Source organism: Hemiscyllium ocellatum, chromosome 18 (genome assembly GCF_020745735.1).
Source record: "Hemiscyllium ocellatum isolate sHemOce1 chromosome 18, sHemOce1.pat.X.cur, whole genome shotgun sequence".
In the NCBI taxonomy this organism is placed as follows: Eukaryota; Metazoa; Chordata; class Chondrichthyes; order Orectolobiformes; family Hemiscylliidae; genus Hemiscyllium; species Hemiscyllium ocellatum.
Window position 1 is genome coordinate 30,135,419 of NC_083418.1, and position 24,061 is coordinate 30,159,479.

At 43.8% G+C, this 24,061-nt stretch overlaps 1 protein-coding gene across 1 annotated transcript in view; it reads right to left on the reverse strand.

Annotated features, from left to right (window-relative positions):
- LOC132824391 (tetraspanin-32-like) overlaps positions 1-22,235 on the reverse strand; it is a 75,370-nt gene extending 53,135 nt beyond the window's left edge. The window contains exons 1-2 of the mRNA XM_060838813.1: positions 22,080-22,235; positions 14,035-14,149 (exon numbers count right to left, since the gene is read on the reverse strand). Of these exons, the coding sequence (XP_060694796.1) occupies positions 14,035-14,149; positions 22,080-22,145 (181 nt within the window). The 5' untranslated portion in view covers positions 22,146-22,235. The remainder of the gene's footprint in view (positions 1-14,034; positions 14,150-22,079) is intronic.
- Between the last annotated feature and the right edge of the window lie 1,826 nt (positions 22,236-24,061).

Genomic DNA, 24,061 nt, shown 5'->3' on the forward strand with positions numbered 1-24,061 from the left:
CTGTCCAGAGTGAGAGAGAGAGAGAGAGAGACCAAGACAACAGCAATGAACAGACATGCAATACACTGCCTGGGCCTTGTTCTTCTTGCAGGAGGATGTGATTGCAGTTCCAAATGGCGTCTCAACCCACAGTTTGGGAACCATTTCTCTAGCTAGCTGTGAGGCAACTGGTCTACCCAGCACTGTTTCTATCAGATTATACATGGGTCAACTGAAAGCAACTTCGGTAACAGAGATCAGATGAGTGCCTGCTTCTCACTGGAGGTATCTCTGGTTCCTGCTTCCCTCATGTCACTTGGAAACACAGAGCCTGGCTGTCATTCAGGGAGAAAGAAGAGGATGCCAGCTCACCCAGAATTCTCATGGGATCGCCGCATCCTGATCTATACTTTTGTCTTAAAATTTAAGATGTTACTTCGTTTCCGATAGTCCACTTTCTTACAGCACAATCCACGTACATCTTTCTGAAAGCAACATGCGTCTTGCTTTCCTATATGATGTTTCCACAAAAACTTCCTGGTCACTGCCACCCCACCTCAACCCTTGAAGGTGCTAACTATCTTTTGTATACAGTTCCAGAGCGACTTCCATCATCTCCAACGTTGAAGTAATCATTCTTAATGAGCATGGAAATTTAGCATCAAACCAGCCATTTGCCCAAAATAGTGATCCACTGTGTACTCTGCGATAAACTCCCCCAGCACAGGCAGTGTGTAAAAGTGTGACCTCAGTCTGACCAACACCTTGATACTGGGAAGGGTCTTGTGCTTCAACTGCCACAGGAGCTCAGAAATTGGCCATCAGAATCTGCACTATGATGGGATCTGCAAATATGTTGCAGGAGCTGGTCACCATTTCCTTGCTGGAAGAGGGTAAGTTGGAAGCCCAGCACAATGCTCGAAGCAGAGATAGTTCCACGCTCCTCCCTTGACACTGCATGCAGGATTTCTGCCAAACTTCCCAATTATCTGGAGCACAACACCGTGTTGAGTAAATCCATGACTTCATGTGGTATATTCCTCACAAGCATTATCAGGGGAACATGCATGGTTCAATTAGGAGCATAGGAGAGCATTAAAGGAGCAACATCAGGCACATCTAACAATGATCCAATGAAGCTACAACACAAAACTACAAACATGTTAAACAGTGCACACAATATGTTATAGATAGAACATCACACAACCGACAGATCAGATCAAAGCTCTCCGCTATTAGAAGTAAAGAAGGCAGCTATGGTTGTTGGAGGTCAGTTGTCTCAGTTGTGGGACATTTATTCAGGAGTTCCTCAGGGTAGAGTCCTAGGTCCATCTATCTTCAACTGCTTCATCAATGAACTTCCTTCCATCATAAGGTCAGGAGTGGGGATGTTTGCCAAAGATTGCACAATGTTCAGCACCATTTATAACTCCTCAGGTCCTGGAGCAGTTGATGTCCAAATGCAGCAAGATCTCGACAATTTCCAGGCTTGGGTTGAAAAGTGGCAAGGGATATTCATGCCACACAAATGCCATGCAGTAACTATCTAGACAATCTAACCACCACCTATTGACAATTACATTACCATCACTGAATCTCTCACTAGCAACATCTGGAGGGGTTGATCCAGAGAGCTAGAAGAGCAGGTCAGAGGCTAAGAATACTGTGGCGAGTAAGTCACCTCTTCATTCCCAAGTTGAAAAATGTGGTGCTGGAAAAACACAGCAGGCCAGGCATCATCAGAGGAGCAGGAGAATCAACGTTTTGGGCATAAGACTTTCTTCAGGAACGAAGAAGGGCTTATGCCCGAAACGTCGATTCTCCCCCTCCTCGGATTCTGCCTGGCCTGCTGTGTTTTTCCAGCACCACATTTTTCAACCCTTCATTCCCAAGAGCCTGTCCATCATCTACAAGGCATAAGTCAGGAGAGTGATGGACTAATCTTCTATTGTCTGGATAAGTAGGGCTCCAAAAACACTGAAGAAGCTTGACACCAGGACAAAGCCGCCCATTTGATTGGTAGTATATGCTCAAAGATTCACTCGATCCATCACTGAAGCTCAGTGGTAGCAGCAAACAGTGTGTACTATCTCTAAGATACAGCACTGAAATTCACCAAGGCTCCCTGGACAGCATGCTCTAAACCTACAACTACCATCATCCAGAAGGATAAGGGCAGCAGATTAGATTATGTTCCCTACAGCGTGGAAACAGGCCCTTCGGTCCAACCAGTCCACACCGATCCTCCAAAGAGAAACCCGCCCAGACACGTTTCCCTCAGACTAATCCAGACTGCCATGAAGTTCACCTCCACAATCTTCTTCTAAGAAACTCACTTTGCAATTAAAAATTCAAAATTTCCACATATTCGTGTGTGTGTGTGTGTGTGTGTGATGGGAGATTGACCCAGTAGTGATTGGAACCAAGTAGATCTCATTGACTGAGATCCTTGATTGGGGTTGTTAACCTGGGACAATCAGGGAGCCCTGGATAATCAATATAAACAGGGGATTCAGAATCTTGTCACCATAGAGTATGGCATATTATTATGGGGAGTGAGAATAATTGTCCTGAATAAAGGTCACCACCAGATACTGGCTGAACTCCACCAGGATCATCCAGGGGTTTCCAAAATGAAAATGTTGGCAACAAGTTATATTTGGTGGCCAGGACTTGTTTCCTACATAGCTGCGTTGATGGGACGGTGCCCAGATTGCCAACAAGGACAAACATTGTCACCGCAGGCACATCATGGGAATGGTTGGGTTAACACTGGAATCAGTTACACATCCACTGTGCTGGTTTTTTTCATGGGCTCAATGGTCCTGGTCATTGTGGATGCCCACTCAAACTTGCATAGAATTCAATCAACAGACTCCAGGATGATGATTGAAAAACTGTCAGCATTTTTTGCCATACACAGCAAGAGTGCCAATGCCAGCCCCATGCTCCTCGAAGCGAGAGAACCACTTTACTTCAGGGGATAATATTTGGTGCCAGCACCATGGAAATGGCCCTGCATGGGTATGAGGTGAAGCCAACACAAGGTCAGAGCCTATGACATACAAAGTTCAGGTAGGTGATACAGTTCTGAACAAACACAGATGACATGAAAGCCGCTACCTCACAAACAGGACAGGAGCAAAACATAGCTGGCCCAACACTCAGAAGGTCTGTCAAAAACTGGGGTTCTCACCCTTGAGACCAAGTGGATCTCGTTGACAATGAGATCCTTGATTGGGGTTGTTAACCTGAGCCAATTAGTGAACCTTGCGTGGCATTCGGTATCTCCTCACTTCACAGAATGATTCTGAGCCAGAGTACTAGGAACATGTAAATAAACGGTGACTTGGTGACGGGATGTCGGCCTCAGTGGAGTGATTTCAGACCTATTCTGGTTAGCTTCAAGAATTGTTAGGATGTTGCAAATTTGGAACCCCTCCTAACGCATACAGCCAATGAATAACGAAAACTGGCTTCACAAAAAATGATGACAATGAGCAAACAGCATAAAAATTGTATGCTGTCTGTATTTCAATCATTGGCTGTGGTTAATTTGATTGTGATCTTGCCGCATGTTTTCAAAGGCTACGTAATTTAGCTTCCAATGGCTTTGGAACTTACCCACTTTACATTACTAAGTCCTTCACTACACATCACAGTAAAACAAGTTAATTGCACCTCAAAGTGACCGTCCTACTTTTGCAGTCAAAAAAGAGGGCTTCACTGTTCAGTGAGACAGGAATAAACACACAGGACACACACACACACACACACACACACACACACACACACACACACACACACACCCAACTTTCTCAACTATCTTCCAAAGTTACCAGTACTACTGACTTGAAGCAAGAAAAATAAGCAGGGTGATTTTTCTTGTCGAGGTGTCAGTTCCTGATATCAGCAACTATACATGGCATGGTCACTGGGAGATAACAGAGAGAGAAGGGCCCTCAGATAATGCATTGAACACTCCCAGAGATATTTATTGAACAGTCTGAGTGTGCAGAGAGAAAAAATTAAACATAGTGTAGAATGGAACATTTTACTATCAACAATATCATGCAATGCTGTATAAAAATCATACACACCAGACTATGATTGTGAAAGAGTTTCATGTCTGTAAAGTGTAATCCTGTTACACAGGATGGAATGGGCTGCAAAAGAACATATAAATCAGGAGCTGGAGGAGGTCATTCTGATCCACAAGCATGCCCATCAGTCAATGAGATCATGGCTGATCGAATTATCCTGATTTCCTGCCTTCTCGTGATCACACTCTGCCTCACTTCTCAGCAGGAACCTATCTACCTTAAATCGATTCAAAGACTTTATTTCCATCACTTTGATGATGAGAATTCAAAACTCTCATGACTTTCTATGCAGAAAGCTTCTCATATCTGTCTTAAATGATGCAATCCCTTACTTTTAAGCTTCACAAAATTGGAAAATTGTTCTGGATTTCAAGGTGGCAAAATGGGCAGAAACCTATCATATGGAGTTCACACTGGAGTGTGTGAAACGATGTACTTCAGAAGGCCTGACATGGGAAGATGAGATCTTACATAAGGCACAATTTTGTTAAGCGCAGATGAACAGAGACCTTGCTATCCATTTGAAAAATCCCCAAGGTGGCATGGCAAGGTGATGGGGAGCATCATTCCTCAGGAAAGATAAAAAGGCCTTTGAAAGGCCTTTGAAAGGAGATAAAATGCTGTTTATCAGGATTGTTCTTTAAATAGAGAAGATTCAGAGATAACTTAATAAATATTTTCAATATCACGAGAAGTTTTGACAGGGTGAATTAAATAAAAGTCTCTCTGGCGAATGAGTTAACAACCAGCAATTTGGATACAGGACTAACTCAAAGGTAGAATACAGACAGTGGTGGTGGAGGGTTGCTTTTCAGCCTTGGGGCCTGTGATCAGGGGAGTGATACAAGGATCGGTGCTGGGTCCATTATTTTTCATCATTTATATAAACGATTTGGATGTGAACATAGGAGGTATTGTTAGTAAGTTTGCAGATAACACCAAAGTTAGAGGTGTAGTGGACAGTGAAGAAGATTACTTCACATTACAACAGGATCTTGACCAGATGGGCCAATGGGTTGAGGAGTGGCAGATGGTGTTTAATTTAGATAAATGCAAAGTGTTGCATTTTGGAAAAGCACATCAGAGCTTAATGGTAAGGCCCGAGGGAGTGTTGCTCAAAAATGAGACCTTGGAGCGCAAGTTCATACTTCCTTGAAAGTAGAGTCACAAGTAGATAGGATAGTGAAGAAGGCCTTTGGTATGCTTTCCATTATTGGTCAGAACACTGAGTATATGAGTTGGGAAGTCATGTACGACTGTACAGGACATTGGTTAGGCCACTGTTGGAACATTCCGTGCAATTCTGGTCTCCTTCCTTTTGAAAGGATGTGAAACTTGAAAGAGTTCAGAAAAGATTTACAAAGATATTGCCAAGGTTGAAGGATTTGAGCTATAAGGAGAGGCTGAATAAGCAGGAAGCATCAGAAGCTGAGGGGTAACCTTATAGAGGTTTATAAAATCATCAGGGGCATGGATAGGATAAATAGACAACGTCTTTTCCCTGGGATGGGGGAGTCCAGAACTAGAGGGCATAGGTTTAGGGTCAGAAGGAAAAAATTTAAAAGGGACCTAAGGGGCAACTTTTTCATGCAGACAGTGGTGCGTATATGGAATGAGCTGCCAGAGGAAGTGGTGGAGGCTGGTACAATTGCAACATTTAAAAGGCATCTGAATGGGTATATGAATAGGAAAAGTGTAGAGGGATATGGGCCAAGTGCTGGCAAATGGGACTAAATTAGGTTGGGATATCTGATCGGCATGGATGAGTTGGACTGATGGGTCTGTTTCCATGCTGTACATCTCTATGTCTCTATGATCTAGAAGTTATAGATTATATAGAAACATGAAAAATAGGAACAGAAGTAGTTCATTCGGCCAATCAAGCCATTCAATATGATCATGGCTGGTTCTCCGGCTCAGTACCCTGTTTCTGCTTTCTCTTTTCTGTGCATCTGATGGACATACAAGGAAAGATCATAGTTCTACAACAGCATACAAACTGAGCAACCTGACTAATTCCATCCTGTTTTATCCAGTTTCTTTCTTTATCCCTTCATATCCTTTGACCCCTTTCGCCCTAAGAACTATATCTATCTCCTTGAAAATATTCAATGTCTTGGTTTCAACGACTTTTTGTATCAGAGAATTCCACAGGCTCACTAGTCTTTAAGTGAAGGAAGTGTTTTGCTTCTGTAATTCCATATTTTTCTGGTTCCTGGCACATTTATTTTGTACAAGATGAGGAGAATGCTTCTGTGATAGTTTGAGACAGCCTCGTTAGAACTGATAGAACTTCTATAGAATTATAGATATATTTTATGCAGGTACGCTGCCACAACTAGCTGAATCCAGGATTGACTGCACCACTTCCAAGTACATTGAATGCAGCCTGCACTTGGCTCACTGCACCCAGGGGAATTGCTGTGACTGATAGGGTTTAGTTGAACTGAAACACTTATCTGGTGAACAAAAGCCACCAGGCTGAGGCTTGCTTAATTTTTTTGTTGCTTCTAACTGGGTCAATAATTTGACCATTGATTAAATGAAGAAGTCATGATGAAAAGATATTGTCAGGACATAAATTTTTTAAAACTATTTTAGTCTGTGACATGATAAATGGAGATTTTTAAAATGCTGTTTTGTGGAGTCCGTCCTGCTGAACAGGGCCAGGAACTATCTGTGAGCTTTACCATTCAATGCCACAGACTAATTTCCTGAGATGAATGCAAAACACCTCCAACCAAACAAACTTTGAACTTTTTTTGATCAGCTGACTTTTAAAGCTATGTTCCCACTCCAAAGTCTACCTGTCCAGAAATAATGCATTGCTACTATTTTAGCATAATAATATTCAAAAGAGGTGTAAGGATAAGGAGGGATGGGAGAGGAGGTTGATTGTCACCAAGGAACTGCAAGAAAACTGAAATATTCCCCTACTTCAACCTTACCTCATTAAGACTAGCTATGCTGCAGGTAATTTCAGAATAAAGCTCATTCTCCACTGTCTCACAAGATACAGTGTTTTATATATATAAATTTCTCCCATTCAGAAATGGCTATTTTACTACCCTGGTTCTCTCCAAAAACTCATTTTTCATCAACTTCAACTCCATCAAATTCATAACTCTTGCTCCCTTTCCCACACCAGGTCTTCCCAATAAATCATCAACTCATTCTGATTATACTAGCTCCCTGTCACCAAACAATTTAAATTTTAAACCATAATCTTCATTACCTTAGCCCTTTTACCATCTCTAGGTATGTATCTCTGTAGTCATCCCCAGGTTACATCCCTCTGGATTAGCTGCCTTTGTCCAGTTTCAACATTCACCATTTTACTTTGTTCAGCATTGGTGGCCATTCTTGTACTGCTCTGGAATTTGCTCCTTCAACTTTTCCAAACTATATCTCCTCATTTAAGACTTCCTATTAAAACCCAATAGTCAACAAAACCTTCATTCACCTTTCCTAATATTTCCTCCATTGGCTGTGTGTTGATTTTTTATCCAATAATGTATCCATGAAGCTTTTAGGATGTTTTTGCTAATGGCACCACATAAATGCAAACTGCTATATATTTTATGTGGGAACCCTAGAGGTAGAAATTTTTCATACCATGACTTTGAATGAGACTTGAACTTGGGTCCTGTTATGAAAGACAATATCCAACTTCTATTTAGCTGAAATTGTAGAATTCAGTCTTCATTTTTCCAAAAGTTGAAATTCCATAATTTCCCAATGTGTTCAAATTTAGAGATTCCTAGCATAGTGATTATTTTTGGACATTGACCAGTCAGTTCAAACCTCATTAAAAATCGTAACATTTTAAATTGATTTTAATTTGGCTTTGGCTAAGAATGAATAATTAAGTGGATCAGGAAACTAATGTTATTGCTCTCTCAGTATTTTAAATGAATTCTGGTTTCTATATCGTTCTGTCATTGAACTGTGACACATTAGCAGTCAGTGGGCAGAATTTTCCCATTTGCAGTTAAGTGGTTTATCAAGTGAGAGTCTTGGTGCCCAGTCCACCACGGCTCAGAAAATTTTCCATATGCAGTCTTCCATTCTTCATCTCATTAATTTGGAACCATTCTTGGGCAATTTTCTGGGGAAATCGCATGGCAGGAGAAGCAGAAATGTTCACCACTGCCAGGATCTTCTGACATTCATGCTACTGGTGCCATGTTTAACACCCAGCTGTGTAGCATACACAGACACTGTGCACTAGAAATTGGCTCCTACATTGCGATGCTTAATCATTGTCACCCAAAGGAAAAGAAAGCTCACAGCCGCTTTACAGACCACGACTGGCAGCTGCTGGTAGATGGGTGGTGGAATGGAAATGCATGCTTTCTCCCGCAGACCAACTTTGAAAGCCACATTAGCAGAAAACGTCATCCTGAACCCAAACAGCAGCCTGGGTCAATACTGTGTCCCAAATCTGAATGGACTTCCAGCAGTGCAGGAGAAAGGTCACTGATCTACAGTGTTCCTGACAAGTAAGTTGCCACCAGTTTCTCTTGAGAAACTCCACTTTCAGGGCCACCATTCACTTCAACTCTGTCATTGCACAAGTATCTCACTGATGCTCATAGACAACAACTGTCAGTATTGCAGGCATTATGTCCAGTCAACAGCTTTCACCACCTGTCTCCTCCCAAACTACTAACCACTCCAGTCCTCTGCACTTCCTACTCATTCACTGGGGACACCTCACCACCATTCCAGTTCAAGCATTACAATCTGATAAGCACATCACTGGCACATCTTAACAGCTATTTGGGGAAGAAATGTCGTATGTCTCCAGTACTCAACGGACCCCAACAGACCTACCTATATTCCCTAGACTGACTGCACTTGACCTGCAGGACTGCCAGTGGTTTAACCCTGACTGCAAGGACACAGATCCCCAGACTCTGGTTGGACCAAGCATCTGACAACTGTGGATAATCTTCGAGTAAAAAGTGAGGTCTGCAGATGCTGGAGATCAGAGCTGAAAATGTGTTGCTGGTTAAAGCACAGCAGGTTAGGCAGCATCCAAGGAACAGGAAGTTCGACGTTTCGGGCCAGAGCCCTTCATCAGGAATGAGGAGAATGTGCCAGGCAGGCTAAGATAAAAGGTAGGGAGGAGGGACTTGGGGGAGGGGCGATGGAGATGTGATAGGTGGAAGGAGGTCAAGGTGAGGGTGATAGGTTGGAGTGGGGTGGGGGCGGAGAGGTCAGGAAGAAGATTGCAGGTTAGAAGGGCAGTGCTGAGTTGAAGGAACCGACTGAGACAAGGTGGGGGGAGGGGAAATGAGGAAACTGGAGAAATCTGAGTTCATTCCTTGTGGTTGGAGGGTTCTCAGGTGGAAGATGAGGCGCTCCTCCTCCAGCCGTCGTGTTGTTATGTTCTGCCGATGGAGGAGTCCAAGGACCTGCATGTCCTCGGTGGAGTGGGAGGGAGAGTTAAAGTGTTGAGCCACGGGGTGGTTGGGTTGGTTGGTCCGGGCGTCCCTGAGGTGTTCTCTGAAGCGTTCCGCAAGTAGGCGGCCCGTCTCCCCAATGTAGAGGAGGCCACATCGGGTGCAGCGGATGCAATAGATGATGTGTGTGGAGGTGCAGGTGAACTTGTGGTGGATATGGAAGGATCCCTTGGGGCCTTGGAGGGAAGTGAGGGAGGAGGTGTGGGCGCAAGTTTTATATTTCCTGCAGTTGCAGGGGAAGGTGCTGGGAGTGGAGGTTGGGTTGGTGGGGGGGTGTGGACCTGACGAGGGAGTCACGAAGGGAGTGGTCTTTGCAGAACGCTGATAGGGGAGGGGAGGGAAATATATCCCTGGTGGTGGGGTCCGTTTGGAGGTGGCGGAAATGACGGCGGATGATACGCTGTATGCGGAGGTTGGTGGGGTGGTAGGTGAGAACCAGTGGGATTCTGTCTTGGTGGCGGTTGGAGGAGCGGGGCTCAAGGGCAGAGGAGCAGGAAGTGGAGGAGATGCGGTGGAGGGCATCGTCGATCATGTCTGGAGGGAATCTGCGGTCCTTGAAGAAGGAGGCCATCTGGGCTGTACGGTATTGGAACTGGTCCTCCTGGGAGCAGATGCGGCGGAGACGAAGGAATTGGGAATATGGGATGGAGTTTTTACAGGGGACAGGATGGGAGGAGGTGTAGTCCAGGTAGCTGTGGGACATCCTCAGAGAGGGGGAGGTCTGGAGGGATGGTGAAGATCCGGCAAGGTTGGGAGCTAGGACCTGGTGTGGGACTGGAGCTGGGGGCGCCCTCAATCTATTTATAGCCACCCGCCCTCGATCTATTTATAGCCAACTGCCGTCGCGACATCAACCGACTCAACCTGTCCACCCCTCTCACCCACTCCAACCTCTCACCCTCAGAACGTGCAGCCCTCCACTCCCTCCGCTCCAACCCCAACCTCACCATCAAACCGGCAAACAAAGGAGGCGCGGTAGTAGTTTGGCGCACCGACCTTTATACCGCTGAGGCCAAACGCCAGCTCGCGGACGCCTCCTCTTATCACCCCCTTGACCATGACCCCACCTCCCACCGCCAAACCATCATCTCCCAGACCATCCATAACCTCATCACCTCAGGGGATCTCCCATCCACTGCCTCCAACCTCATAGTCCCACAACCCCGCACCGCCCGTTTCTACCTTCTGCCCAAAATCCACAAACCTGACTGCCCCAGCCGACCCATTGTCTCAACCTGCTCCTGCCCCACCGAACTCATCTCCGCGTACCTCGACACGGTTCTGTCCCCTTTAGTCCAAGAACTCCCCACCTACGTTCGGGACACCACCCACGCCCTCCACCTCCTCCATGATTTTCGCTTCCCTGGTCCCTAACGCCTTATCTTCACGATGGACATCCAATCCCTGTACACCTCCATCCCCCATCACGAAGGACTCAAAGCCCTCCGCTTCTTCCTTTCCCGCCGCACCAACCAGTACCCTTCCACTGACACCCTCCTTCGACTGACTGAACTGGTCCTCACCCTGAATAACTTCTCTTTTCAATCCTCCCACTTCCTCCAAACTAAAGGAGTTGCCATGGGCACCCGCATGGGCCCCAGCTATGCCTGTCTCTTCGTAGGATATGTGGAACAGTCCATCTTCCGCAACTACACTGGCACCACCCCCCACCTTTTCCTCCGCTACATCGATGACTGTATCGGCGCTGCCTTGTGCTCCCACGAGGAAGTTGAACAGTTCATCAACTTTACCAACACCTTCCATCCCGACCTCAAATTCACCTGGACGGTCTCAGACTCCTCCCTCCCCTTCCTAGACCTTTCTATTTCTATCTTGGGCGACCAACTCAACACAGACATCTACTATAAACCAACTGACTCCCACAGCTACCTGGACGACACCTCCTCCCACACTGCCCCCTGTAAAAACTCCATCCCATATTCCCAATTCCTTCGTCTCTGCCGCATCTGCTCCCAGGAGGACCAGTTCCAATACCGTACAGCCCAGATGGCCTCCTTCTTCAAGGACCGCAGATTCCCCCAGACGTGATCGACGATGCCCTCCACCGCATCTCCTCCACTTCCCGCTCCTCCGCCCTTGAGCCCCGCTCCTCCAACCGCCACCAAGACAGAACCCCACTGGTTCTCACCTACCACCCCACCAACCTCCGCATACAGCGTATCATCCGCCGTCATTTCCGCCACCTCCAAACGGACCCCACCACCAGGGATATATTTCCCTCCCCTCCCCTATCAGCATTCCGCAAAGACCACTCCCTTCGTGACTCCCTCGTCAGGTCCACACCCCCCACCAACCCAACCTCCACTCCCGGCACCTTCCCCTGCAACCGCAGGAAATGTAAAACTTGCGCCCACACCTCCTCCCTCACTTCCCTCCAAGGCCCCAAGGGATTCTTCCATATCCGCCACAAGTTCACCTGCACCTCCACACACATCATCTATTGCATCCGCTGCACCCGATGTGGCCTCCTCTACATTGGGGAGACGGGCCGCCTACTTGCGGAACGCTTCAGAGAACACCTCAGGGACGCCCGGACCAACCAACCCAACCACCCCGTGGCTCAACACTTTAACTCTCCCTCCCACTCCACCGAGGACATGCAGGTCCTTGGACTCCTCCATCCGCAGAACATAACAACACGACGGCTGGAGGAGGAGCGCCTCATCTTCCGCCTGAGAACTCTCCAACCACAAGGAATGAACTCAGATTTCTCCAGTTTCCTCATTTCCCCTCCCCCCACCTTGTCTCAGTCGGTTCCCTCAACTCAGCACCGCCCTCCTAACCTGCAATCTTCTTCCTGACCTCTCCACCCCTACCCCACTCCAACCTATCACCCTCACCTTGACTTCCTTCCACCTATCACATCTCCATCGCCCCTCCCCCAAGTCCCTCCTCCCTACCTTTTATCTTAGCCTGCCTGGCACATTCTCCTCATTCCTGATGAAGGGCTCTGGCCCGAAACATCGAATTTCCTGTTCCTTGGATGCTGCCTAACCTGCTGTGCTTTAACCAGCAACACATTTTCAACTGTGGATAATCCTTGTAATAAAATTGAATGCATCCTTTGACTAACTGCAGTGTACATCCTGACTGACTCTATCCCTCCACATCAAATACTGTTGCCCATTGAACTTCACACATGGCCAGTTGGTTGCAGCACATGCAATGTGTTTTTGTCACGTAAGCTGCTCATACAGGCTGCAGTTATAACATTGACTTAACATGGCGCTACAGAGCGACATGTCCACACATTGGCTATTCAGTGCTCTCCACATAAAAAAACACCTGCCTCTCCTTTTGCATTAAAGAAAGCAACATAAGCCATAGAGACTGCTGCCTATGACTGATCACTGACAACCATGTGCACTAAAAATATAAATGACCCACACAGAGGCTGAAAGCCTGGAAGTCTGTGCTGATGTCAATGAGCATGAAGCAGCAAAGCAATGTGAAGTAAACAGAAGCTGGAAGCCATGAGTGAGCACTAAAAGAGCAAACCAAGAGCCAAAAGATGTATCCTGTACAGATGCACAGGATTAATACGAGTCCCTGCTTGCAACATGACCTTGCAGAAGTGTGCAAGTCCTGGTTGTCCCAGAATAAAGTATTAAGGTGGTCTGAGTACCGCATGATGATGTAATGAGGCTGCTGGTTTCCCAGTGCCGAGTTGTATGGAGGAAGGCTGAGGAGGATGGCAACCACGGAACACAGAGGGGGAGGTTTCTTTTAGATTAGATTCCCTACAGTGTGGAAACAGGCCCTTCGGCCCAACAAGTCCATACCGACCCTCCAAAGAGTAACCCACCTAGACTCATTTCCCTCTGACTAATGCACCTAACACGATAGGCAATTTAGTATAGCCTAACTTGCACATCTTTGACCGTGGGAGGAAACCAGAGCACCCGGAGGAAACCCACGCAGACATGGGGAGAATGTGCAAACTCCACACAGACAGTCCCCCGAGGCTAGAATCGGACCTGGGTCCCTGGCGCTGTGAGGCAGCTGTGCTAACCACTGGGCCACCATGCTGTCGGGGAAGACACATCCAGACAATGGCCAGGACAAGCAAGAATGGGAGGCCAGATACGACCCTGATTTACATGTTGGAAAATTGTGCTGCCTAGTATTTTGAGGAAGGAGAGGAGAATTATAAGTGGCATATAAGTAACGTGAATGGGGCTAACAATGAGTTGCCAGGCGCGTGGAAATAAGGTAGCTGACACTCTAATGGCAAGATTTTAAAGTTACAATTTAATCCGTAAGGGGAAAATTGCAAAACTTTCTCTTGATGTTGACATTCTGATTTATTATTCATTCTCTCTGTATTTTCCCAACCTTCTCACCATTGCTGAAGCTACATCAGCGAGGTGAAAATTCCAGCCTCTGCAGTCATCACAAATGAAAAAGGTGCTTGCTCGTAGGGGAAAAGAGTCCGTTTTTAAATTGTCTCCAAGTTAACTCACCAAGTTCATGAAATCTAGTGTATCGGTTGGTTTCAATTATGATATTGCAGATAACAACAAACTCATCACTGAAGGAGATCGACAAGGTCACTGCAGCAACTGCAACTCCAAGGAGCTAGTGTAAAATATAAACAAAACAGAAGGTAATGAAATGCAAAACTCTGAAGTTAAACTGCTCATTACAACACAGCAATGATAATAATTTGAACAATTCATTTAGACTTGTTTTTTCCTTCCTCCACTCTGACTTTCTCTAACACTGCTTGTCTGGAGGCACTAATTCTTTGTTGCAACCATTTTGTGTGCACCAAGCAACCTACTCATAGCCTACATTTGTATTGTAACTTATTTGAACAAGAAAAAGCCAGTCAGCATATCAAATCCAATCGTTTCACAGGCAGCATCATCTGTATTTGATGAACTCTAATTAATCTATTCACTAAGCAAGGATTCTCAGAACTATTTTTTAACCTATTTTTGACAGTATGAGGCAAGAACTTTCTAAAGCTGATTGGAAACATATATTCACAGGTAAAGGGACGGCTGGAAAATGGGAAACCTTCAGAAATGAGATAAGAAGAATTCAGAGAAAGTATATTCCTGTCAGGGTGAAAGGGAAGGCTGGTAGGTATAGGGAATGCTGGATGACTAAAGAAATTAAGGATTTGGTTAAGGAAAAGAAGGAAGCATATATCAGGTATAGATCGAGTGAATCCTTACAAGTGTATAAAGTAAGTAGGAGTATACTTAAGAGGAAAATCAGGAGGGCAAAAAGGGGACATGAGATAGCTTTGGCAAATAGAATTAAGGAGAATACAAAGGGTAACTAGGGAGATCGTAGGGCCCCTCAAAGACCAGCAAGGCAGCTTTTGTGTGGAGCCACAGAAAATAGGGGAGATACTAAATGAATATTTTGCATCAGTATTTACTGTGGAAGAGGATATGGAAGATATAGACTGTAGGGAAACAGATGGTGACATCTTGCAAAATGTCCAGATTACAGAGGAGGAAGTGCTGGATGTCTTGAAATGGTTAAAGGTGGATAAATCCCCAGGACCTGATCAGGTGTACCCGAGAACTCTGTGGGAAGCTAGAGAAGTGATTGCTGGGCCTCTTGCTGAGATATTTGTATCATCGATAGTCACAGGTGAGGTACTGGAAGACTGGAGGTTGGCAAACATGGTGCCACTGTTTAAGAAGGGCGGTAAAGACAAGCCAGAGAACTATAGACTGGTGAGCCTGACCTCGGTGATGGGCAAGTTGTTGGAGGGAATCCTGAGGGACAGGATGTACATGTATTTGGAAAGGCAAGGACTGATTAGGGATAGTCAACATGGCTTTGTGCGTGGGAAATCATGTCTCACAAACTTGATTGAGTTTTTTGAAGAAGTAACAAAGAAGATTGATGAGGGCAGAGCAGTAGATGTGATCTATCTGGAATTCAGTAATGCGTTCAACAAGGTTCCCCATGGGAGACTGATTAGCAAGGTTAGATCTCATGGAATACAGGGAGAACTAGCCATTTGGATATAGAACTGGCTCAAAGGTAGAAGACAGAGGGTGGTGGTGGAGGGTTGTTTTCCAGACTGGAGGCCTGTGACCAGTGGCGTGCCGCAACGATCGGTGCTGGGTCCTCTACTTTTTATCATTTACATAAATGATTTCGATGCGAGCATAAGAAGTACAGTTAATAAGTTTGCAGATGACACCATAATTGGAGGTGTAGTGATCAGCGAAGAGGGTAACCTCAGATTACAACAGATCTGGACCAGATGGACCAATGGGCTGAGATGTGGCAGATGGAGTTTAATTCAGCTAAGTGCAAGCTGCTGTATTTTGGGAGAGCAAATCTTAGCAGGACTTATACACTTAATGGTAAGGTCCTAGGGAGTGTTGCTGAACAAAGAGACCTTGGAGTGCAGGTTCATAGCTCCTTGAAAGTGGAGTTGCAGGTAGATAGGATAGTGAAGAAGGCGTTTGGTATGCTTTCCTTTATTGGTCAGAGTATTGAGTACAGGAGTTGGGAGGTCATGTTGCGGCTGTACAGGACATTGGTTAGGCCACTTTAGAATATTGCGTGCAATTCTGCTCTCCTTCCTATCGGAAAGATGTTGTGAAACTTGAAAGGGTTCCGAAAAGATTTACAAGAATGTTGCCAGGGTTGGAGGATTTGAGCTATTGGGAGAGGCTGAACAGGCTGGAGCTGTTTTCCCTGAATAGGATAAATAGACAAAGTTTTTTTCCCTGGGGTCAGGGAGAGCAGAACTAGAGGGCATTGGTTTAGGGTGAGAGGCGAAAGATATAAAAGAGACCTAAGGAACAACCTCTTCACACAGAGGATAGTACGTGTATGGGATGAGCTGCCAGAGGATGTGGTGGAGGCTGGTACAATTGCAACATTTAAGAGGCATTTGGATGGATATATGAATAGGAAGGGTTTGGAGAGATATTGGCCGGGTGCTGGTAAGTAGAACTAGATTGGCTTGGGATATCTGGTCGGTATGGACAGGTTGGACCGAAGGGTCTGTTTCCACGCTGTACATCTCTATGACTCTATGACTCTATAAACCCAATCTCTTAAAAATGAACCAATGCTGAATTTAAAGCTATCAGACAAATCAGAGTCTACTGATTTAGTGACAGACTTTTTTGAATGTCATCTCTTGAAGATCTCATTTGAGTAAAAAGTGCAGCCTAACTGTCCAAATATTCTGGGGATGCAGTGACAGCATAAAATTGGCTCTGCCTTCAGCTGTTTTTCTATGCTATAGCTGGTCAACCAGTATCTTTTAAATAAGTGGATTCTCTGTGGCTGAAATACTTTAATGAGCTTCACAGCCCATCCATTCAAGAGACATGAAATAACAAAATGCAATATGTTTAAACAGAACAGGTTTCTCGAAATTAGATTCACCTATTTCTTTCAGCATATATTCATTTTAATTTTATATTAAGAGTTTACTTTTATTAAATATTTACTGTTTGCTGCCTAACTGTACTGTAGAATTCAGCATGTCACAAAACCCAAAGAAACAGAGAATCTGAACTAGTTTTTCACACTTCTGAAAAATGTACCTTATTTAAATTAACCACTTTTTGTTCTCAGGATACATACAATTTGTGATTTTGAATTGCTCTCTAGAAAATAACAGGCTAACATTTACCAGCTCTCTGTCAACTTTCTAGAAGATGAGAAGACTGTTAAAGTGACATAGGAAGAAGTTAACAGGGTGTGCCTACTGCCTTTCTGCCATTAGATTGAACACCTGCTGGGACCCCAACTGAGAAACATAATTGGTCAATTAAGGACACTTCCTGACTTTATGGGCATTTTCCCACATGATGGGTATTTGCTGCTATGTGGAAGGTCACGCAGTAAAGATCACCTGGCAGTCTCCCAGTGGGCTGCAAGGTGGGGGTTGGAGGGTTGGTTTTTTTTGGGCACTCTAGAGATCCTGGAGGGGAGCTCCAATTGTAATGACATACCCCGATGCCCTAGTGTCGCCCATACACCATTAGTTCCCAGGCCGACTTCCATTTACCAAGGTCTACCTGCTTGGATCCAGCAATCCCAACCCAGTCTTTATAGCAGCCCAGCCTTTAGGGATTCTATTCCTTGCAGTTACAACCTCAGCAATAACTGACCACCACTAGCGATGGTGTTGTTGAGGCTGCCAGCTCCCTGGCTTAAGCTGTGTCTGGAGACACACTTCCTGCTGTCTGCACAAATTCATTCCCACAATGTTGGATTAAACATACATTTTTTTCCAAAAATGAATTACCATGAATGAATGTATTCATCAAGCATAGTGGGGCATTTATTTTACTGATTTCAGTTGACTGATTTCCGGTTTATGGTAAGGAAAATGCTTTATAAAATTACTTTTTCCATGGAAGGATAGGAGTAAATAAAGCACTAATATAGCTTCTCTGGTACAGTTATTGAACTTCAATGATTAATGGGAGTATTATATCATCTTCTGCCTCCTCAATTGCTTTTCAAATCAATAGGTCTCTAACTGGGGCTCACGTGACTTTAGGGTGCTCCATAATATACTGTGGAAATGCTAAAAGGCATGACCAGTCTAACAGGTGAGTGACCACCCAGGAAGCCACGGTCAGGAGTAAGCGAATTAGCCACAACTGGAACCAGGCATGGTGCCAGACAGGAGTGGAGTGTGACCGCCACATGTCCTGTATAGAGTGGGTTGACTGTCTCATCTAGGACAGGAATGTATATGGAGACCATTGAGAACAGTATAAACTTCACATCCAGTTACTAAGGTTTATGGGTGGGCATCAGATGAGTTTTGTCTTGTTTAGGAGAGGCAAGTCTTTTTAAAATATTTAAGCACTATATACTTGAATACAAATGAAGCAGACCAAAATGTAGGATCACTCAGGGCGCTAATTTTCTTCAAGGCAAGGGCAAGAAATTACAAGCCCCTATTTTCACATGACAAAATTACTGTGAAGCTATGACTACCTAATGATATAAATGTGAACTGCCCTTGAAAATGACTAGACCAAAATGTTCTTGTAACAAAAATGACACACCTCAAGTTGAGAAATTCAACTTTTTATTCAAATAACTAAGCAGTAGCCTTTAGTGACAAAACACAAATTTTGGTGAGTATTATGTGGACACGTATGCAGAATCATTGAAGTACAGAGTCGTAGTAGCACAAAAAGAGGCTGTTCTTTTTAATGAGTCCATCTCTGCGGGGAAATCCATTATCAGTGCCATTACCTTGCTCTATCTCCATAGCCCAGCAAGTTTATTGTCCTCAACTATCCATCCATTTTTCATTTGAAGTCATTGATCATCTCTGCATCCACCACCCTATTGGATAGAGAATTCCTGGACATTGCCACTGCGTAGAAGCGTTCTTTCTCACATTCTTCCCATATTTCTTGACCAAGTACTTAAATCCATGTCCCCTAGTTCCTAAACCTTCAACAAACAAAACAATTTTTCTTGATCTACTTTACCTAAACCTGCCATCATCTTGTACACCTTGTATTATCTCCTCCCAAACCTTGTTTGCTGCAAGGAAAACAAACCCAGATTTTCCAAATGAACTTATAATTAAATATCCCTCGTCTTTGGAAAAATTCTGGTAAATCTCCTCTGCTGAGCTAGAGTAAATACTCTAGTTGTGGTTTAACCAGTGCTTTATAAAGGCTCAACAAAACTTCTCTGCATTTTTAATCAATATCTCAATTCATGGAGCACAAGTTGAAATATGTTTTCCTGACAACTCTCCATATATCCTGCCACTGTCAGAGACTGATTCACTTGGACTAGGGTGTCCTTCAGTCTCCTACATTTGCCTGCACATTATGGTCCATCGGAAATTCCTAATTGTTAATTATTTAATCAAAAATAAAAAAGTCTTATTCTGATTAACCATGTTAAAAACGATATCAGCATATTTTTTTAAAAATTAATTGTAGCAATAAAACCATAAATTGAAACAATGTCCCTCAAAACCTCCAAAGATTCCTAGAGTTAAGCCCATTTCCAAAAACCATTACCACACCTCCCCCATCCCCGAAGCAGACTTCAAAACGCACATCACTGTCAAGAAAAGTAATGACTGTGTTCTATCAGAGTAGGTGCCATGAGAGGGAAAAAAGTGAGAAGAAGTGCTAGTGGGAGATGGAGAAACATGAATAGGAAAGAATACCCTGTCATGAAGCCGACAGTAGAACACTTGGACACCTTTATTCATAATCTTTCTTTCACAATGTTTTATTCATTAAAACTCTTTAAAATTATACCATTAAGTATCTGTTTCCTCATCTTATCCATTATGGCAAAATATATCAGCTCACACTTCGGCATATAGGATTCTATCTGCAACTTCTCACTCTGCTAGCCCATCTATATCTTGTTGTCACCAATTTGTACTATCCTCATTGTTTGCCACGCTTCCAAATTTAGCATCATTAAGAAATTTTGAAATGTGACTCTTATTTTGGTGATAACCAAGTTATTTACATATAAAATACAGTGGTCCCAGCAGTGACCCGCAAGGACACCACTATTTATGATCCACCAATTTGGAGAACAACATGTCATCATGAGTCATTGTTTTCAGTCGTTCAGCCATTTTTTATTCCAAGCTGACACTTGGTTTTCCATGAGCTTTCATTTTGTTAACCAGCCTTTTGTCAACTTCTTCCTTAAAATCTGTATAAATTACTGCATACACTTTATCACATTTCTCTTACTTCTTGGCAAAATCCATTCCAAATAGTCAAACACAATCTGCCTTTTACAAATCAGTACTGGCTCTTAATTAATTCAATCCTCTCCTAGAGGCTGTTGATCTTTTCTCTGATTATTATTTTTAAAATTTTACACACTTCTGCTATCAAACTGACTGGAATGTAGTTAGGAATGTCCTTACATACATTCTTGAACAGGGGTGTCACATTTGCAATTTGCTAAATCTCTGGCACCATGTCTAGATCTAGATTGGAAGATTATGGCAAACTCTTCTACTATCTCCATCCAAACCTCTCTTATCAGTATGGGTTGCAAACCATTTAGATCAGGCAATTTATTCACTCTAAGTATGCCCAGGCTTTTTACAATGTTTTATCTATGAATGTTCACCATATCCGTTGCCTGAACCATTTCCACTTCAATCAATATTTGTTCAGCACCTCCTTCCTTGGTAAATACTGATACAAAGTACTCATTATGTACTCTACCTTTGTCTGAGCCTCTTTGCCCCACCTGGAATATTGACTCTGCTTTGGCAGAGGCATGGGAGCTGCAATCAGAGATATTCCTGGGAAAAAAAGAGCTCTTCCCAATCCTGACTAATTTATGATAAACATCCAGATGGATTATGAAGAATTGGATTTGCTGTGACTTCAATTGACATTTGTTGTGTTATCTATCCCTTTTCTTCCGACACCAGCTGTCAAAAGGGACTTAAAAATCACATCATTCAGGGCTGGCTGGGCAGTTGCTTGCATGAACTGGTTGCCTGTGAATAATGTGTGGATTATGGCATTAGGTAACTACTGATGATTCTAAGTAGGGTAAATTATTTCAATCCAGCTGCCAGTGACATGGGCCCATAACATTTGGAATTGGAAATCTCTGAGAAACCCAGTGTAAAACATCCCAAAGCACTCTTCTAAAGCTGATTTGAAGCAAGTTATTGCAGCAGACCAGACTGAAATTTACTGAATGTCTCCATGATGGTGTCTCTGAAAGGTCTATGCTTCCATCTTGAGCTTAGTGGACATGATATCAATAACCTAAACCATTGTTGCTGCTATCTGTCCACACTGTATAACAATGTGTTTTTATTTGGTCATTCATGGAATATAGGCATTACTGGTGAGGCCAATATTTAATGCCCATCCCCTAATCACCAGGAGAGTATTTGTGAGTCAACCACATTGCTGTGGGTCTGGGGTCACTTGTGGACCAGACCACATGAGGACAGTTTCCTTCCCTAAAGGACATTAGTGAACCAGATGGGCTTTTTCCTGACAATCGGTAAGGGTTTTAGGTCATCACTAAAATTCAATTTTACAATTGAATTTGCCATGGCAGGTTTTGAACCCTACCCCATTGTCAGTCGGCCATCGCTTCCCCTCTACCATTAGAAAGAAAATAATTACTCCGCTGCGATGCCTCACAAGGTTCAATTGCCCGCAGATATTCGCTGTTATTTTACAACACGAAGATTGTGGCGGGGGGCTTAGGTAAATGAGCCACATTTAACCATTATCAGTTATTATTATTAGTTTTATTATTAGCCAATGAGGTATTTTAATTAGATTTTAGCACATCAAGACATCAAAAACATCAGTTTATCACACACGTATTATTTCAGTGGAAAGATTGCTAGCAACTCATTTCATATTTAAATAAACACGAACATCAAATGTGACTTTTTTTTGGTTCCTGCGAGTTAAACGTTCCCAGCTCAACACGGTTTCTTTAAGAAGGGATAAACGTTTGAACAAGCATCTGCATTATTAAAGAAGAATCAATATTAATGATCAATATTTACCATGACGATGATACTAGTGCCCAGTAGTTGGTATTTTGTGACTCTGATCAGACACCCGATGCTCATGGTTGCAGCCACGTTAACTTTCTTTAAGTTTCTAAAGTTACATGAGGCTATGGCGATCGTTCAGCACTATCAGGCTCCGCTCAGCCCGCGCCTTCCGTCTGAGCCGATATGTCATGGGCGTGTACCTCAGTGTGGGCATACGATAGCGTGTGAGTATCCATCCAGCAAAAAAGCCTTGCCCCAGCGCCTCAACCAAATAATTTGCTTATCTCGCAGATGCACAAATAAATAAAATGCTTATTTTCTCTGTGTCCGTTGCCAATGTTTGAAGCACGACCAGGGTTCAAAACCCAAACGGAAGCATTGAGTGCTGGAAATGCCAACTGAGCAGGTGCCTAGCAGCTTCAGTGAGGAGAGAACTGTTCAGGTATCAGGCATGTAACCTTTCATCAGAACTCAGACGCTAACTCTTTCTCTTCACCGTACTGCTGCGTATTTCCAACATTTTCTGTTTCTACTTCAGAATGGGAGCTATTGTAGTATTTTCCTTTTGTGCACTGATATGTGACTTTGTTCACAGACCAGAAAATAATTGCTGTGCACTTCCAAATAAAGGTTCAGTTCTAGATCCCTACATTTTACCAGGTGGTATCCCAAATACCTTTCACTTGATCTGTTGTCTAACTCACACATCACGTCAGGGAAAGCATTTTTGCAAATGGTAATATGAAAATAGTTCACAGAATCCTAGAAGAGTTACAATGCAGAATGAAGTATTTTGCATCATCATGCCTGCAGTTTACTTACATAAAGTCTCCTGGGGGCAGCACGGTGACTCAGTGGTTAGCGCTATTGCCTCATAGCACCAGGGGCCTGGGTTCAATTCTCACCTTGGGCAACTGTGTGGAGTTTGCACATTCTCCCCGTGTCTGCGGGGGTTTCCTCTGGGTGCTCAAGTTTCCTCCCACAGTCCAAAGATGTGCAGGTTAAGTGAATTGGCCATACTAAATTACCTGTAGTGTTAGGTGCGTTAGTCAGGGATAAATGTAGGGGAATTGGTCTGGATGGGTTGCTCTTCAGAGGGTCGGTGTGGACTTGTTGGGCCAAGGGCCTGTTTCCACACTGTAGGGAATCTAATCTAAAAACCTCGTGCCAATCTCCTGTTTCTTTCCTCCAGACCACAATATTTTTATCAAAATTATCATCCAGTGCCCTCTTGAGTGTCTTGAATAGTTGTGGAATTGATCTAGGATCCCTTGTACCATCTGAAGTTTGCCTTGGTTGAAATTGCACATGTCGAATACCTCTCCCCCTCATTCACTCTCCTCAATGTTTGTCAAACTTCTGTTGACAGTTTCCTGCTGCAGTCAATTGCTTTGGGCACAAACAAAAACAACAACAGAAAACGTAAACATCCATCACCTCCAATTCAATGAAAAGAAATTCCAGTTGTACTGCACACTATATTCTCCTTCAGGGTTAGTATGGTAGCTGAGCTGTTAGCAGGAATGATAGTTCTCGGAATTGAATTGGAAGAGTAGATTCCTCTCTGAGTTGCAACCTATTTTTGAGTAGTTGCTGGACATTAATTGGAATAAAATTTTTATTAGTACTGAATTATCATTACATAGATTCTCCTGTAAGGTTCTCCAGTTGGAACCCAATATATTAATGCAAAATTTCTGCCACCAAACAATTGCCAATGATTATAGCCACTATTAAAGTTGCAGGAGGTAGTTACAAAAGAAACTGTAATGATTCACTCAGGCTCCTTCAACAGTACCAAATTCATAATTTCTATAAATATAGAAGGACAGGGTAGCAGAAACACAAGAACACCACCATAAATTCCCCTCCAAACCACAAATCTCCTGACCATTCTTCACTGTTAGATTAGATTCTCTACAGTATGGAAGCAGGCCCTTTGGCCCAACAAATCCACACTGACCCTCTGAAAAGTAACCCCTAGCCTATAT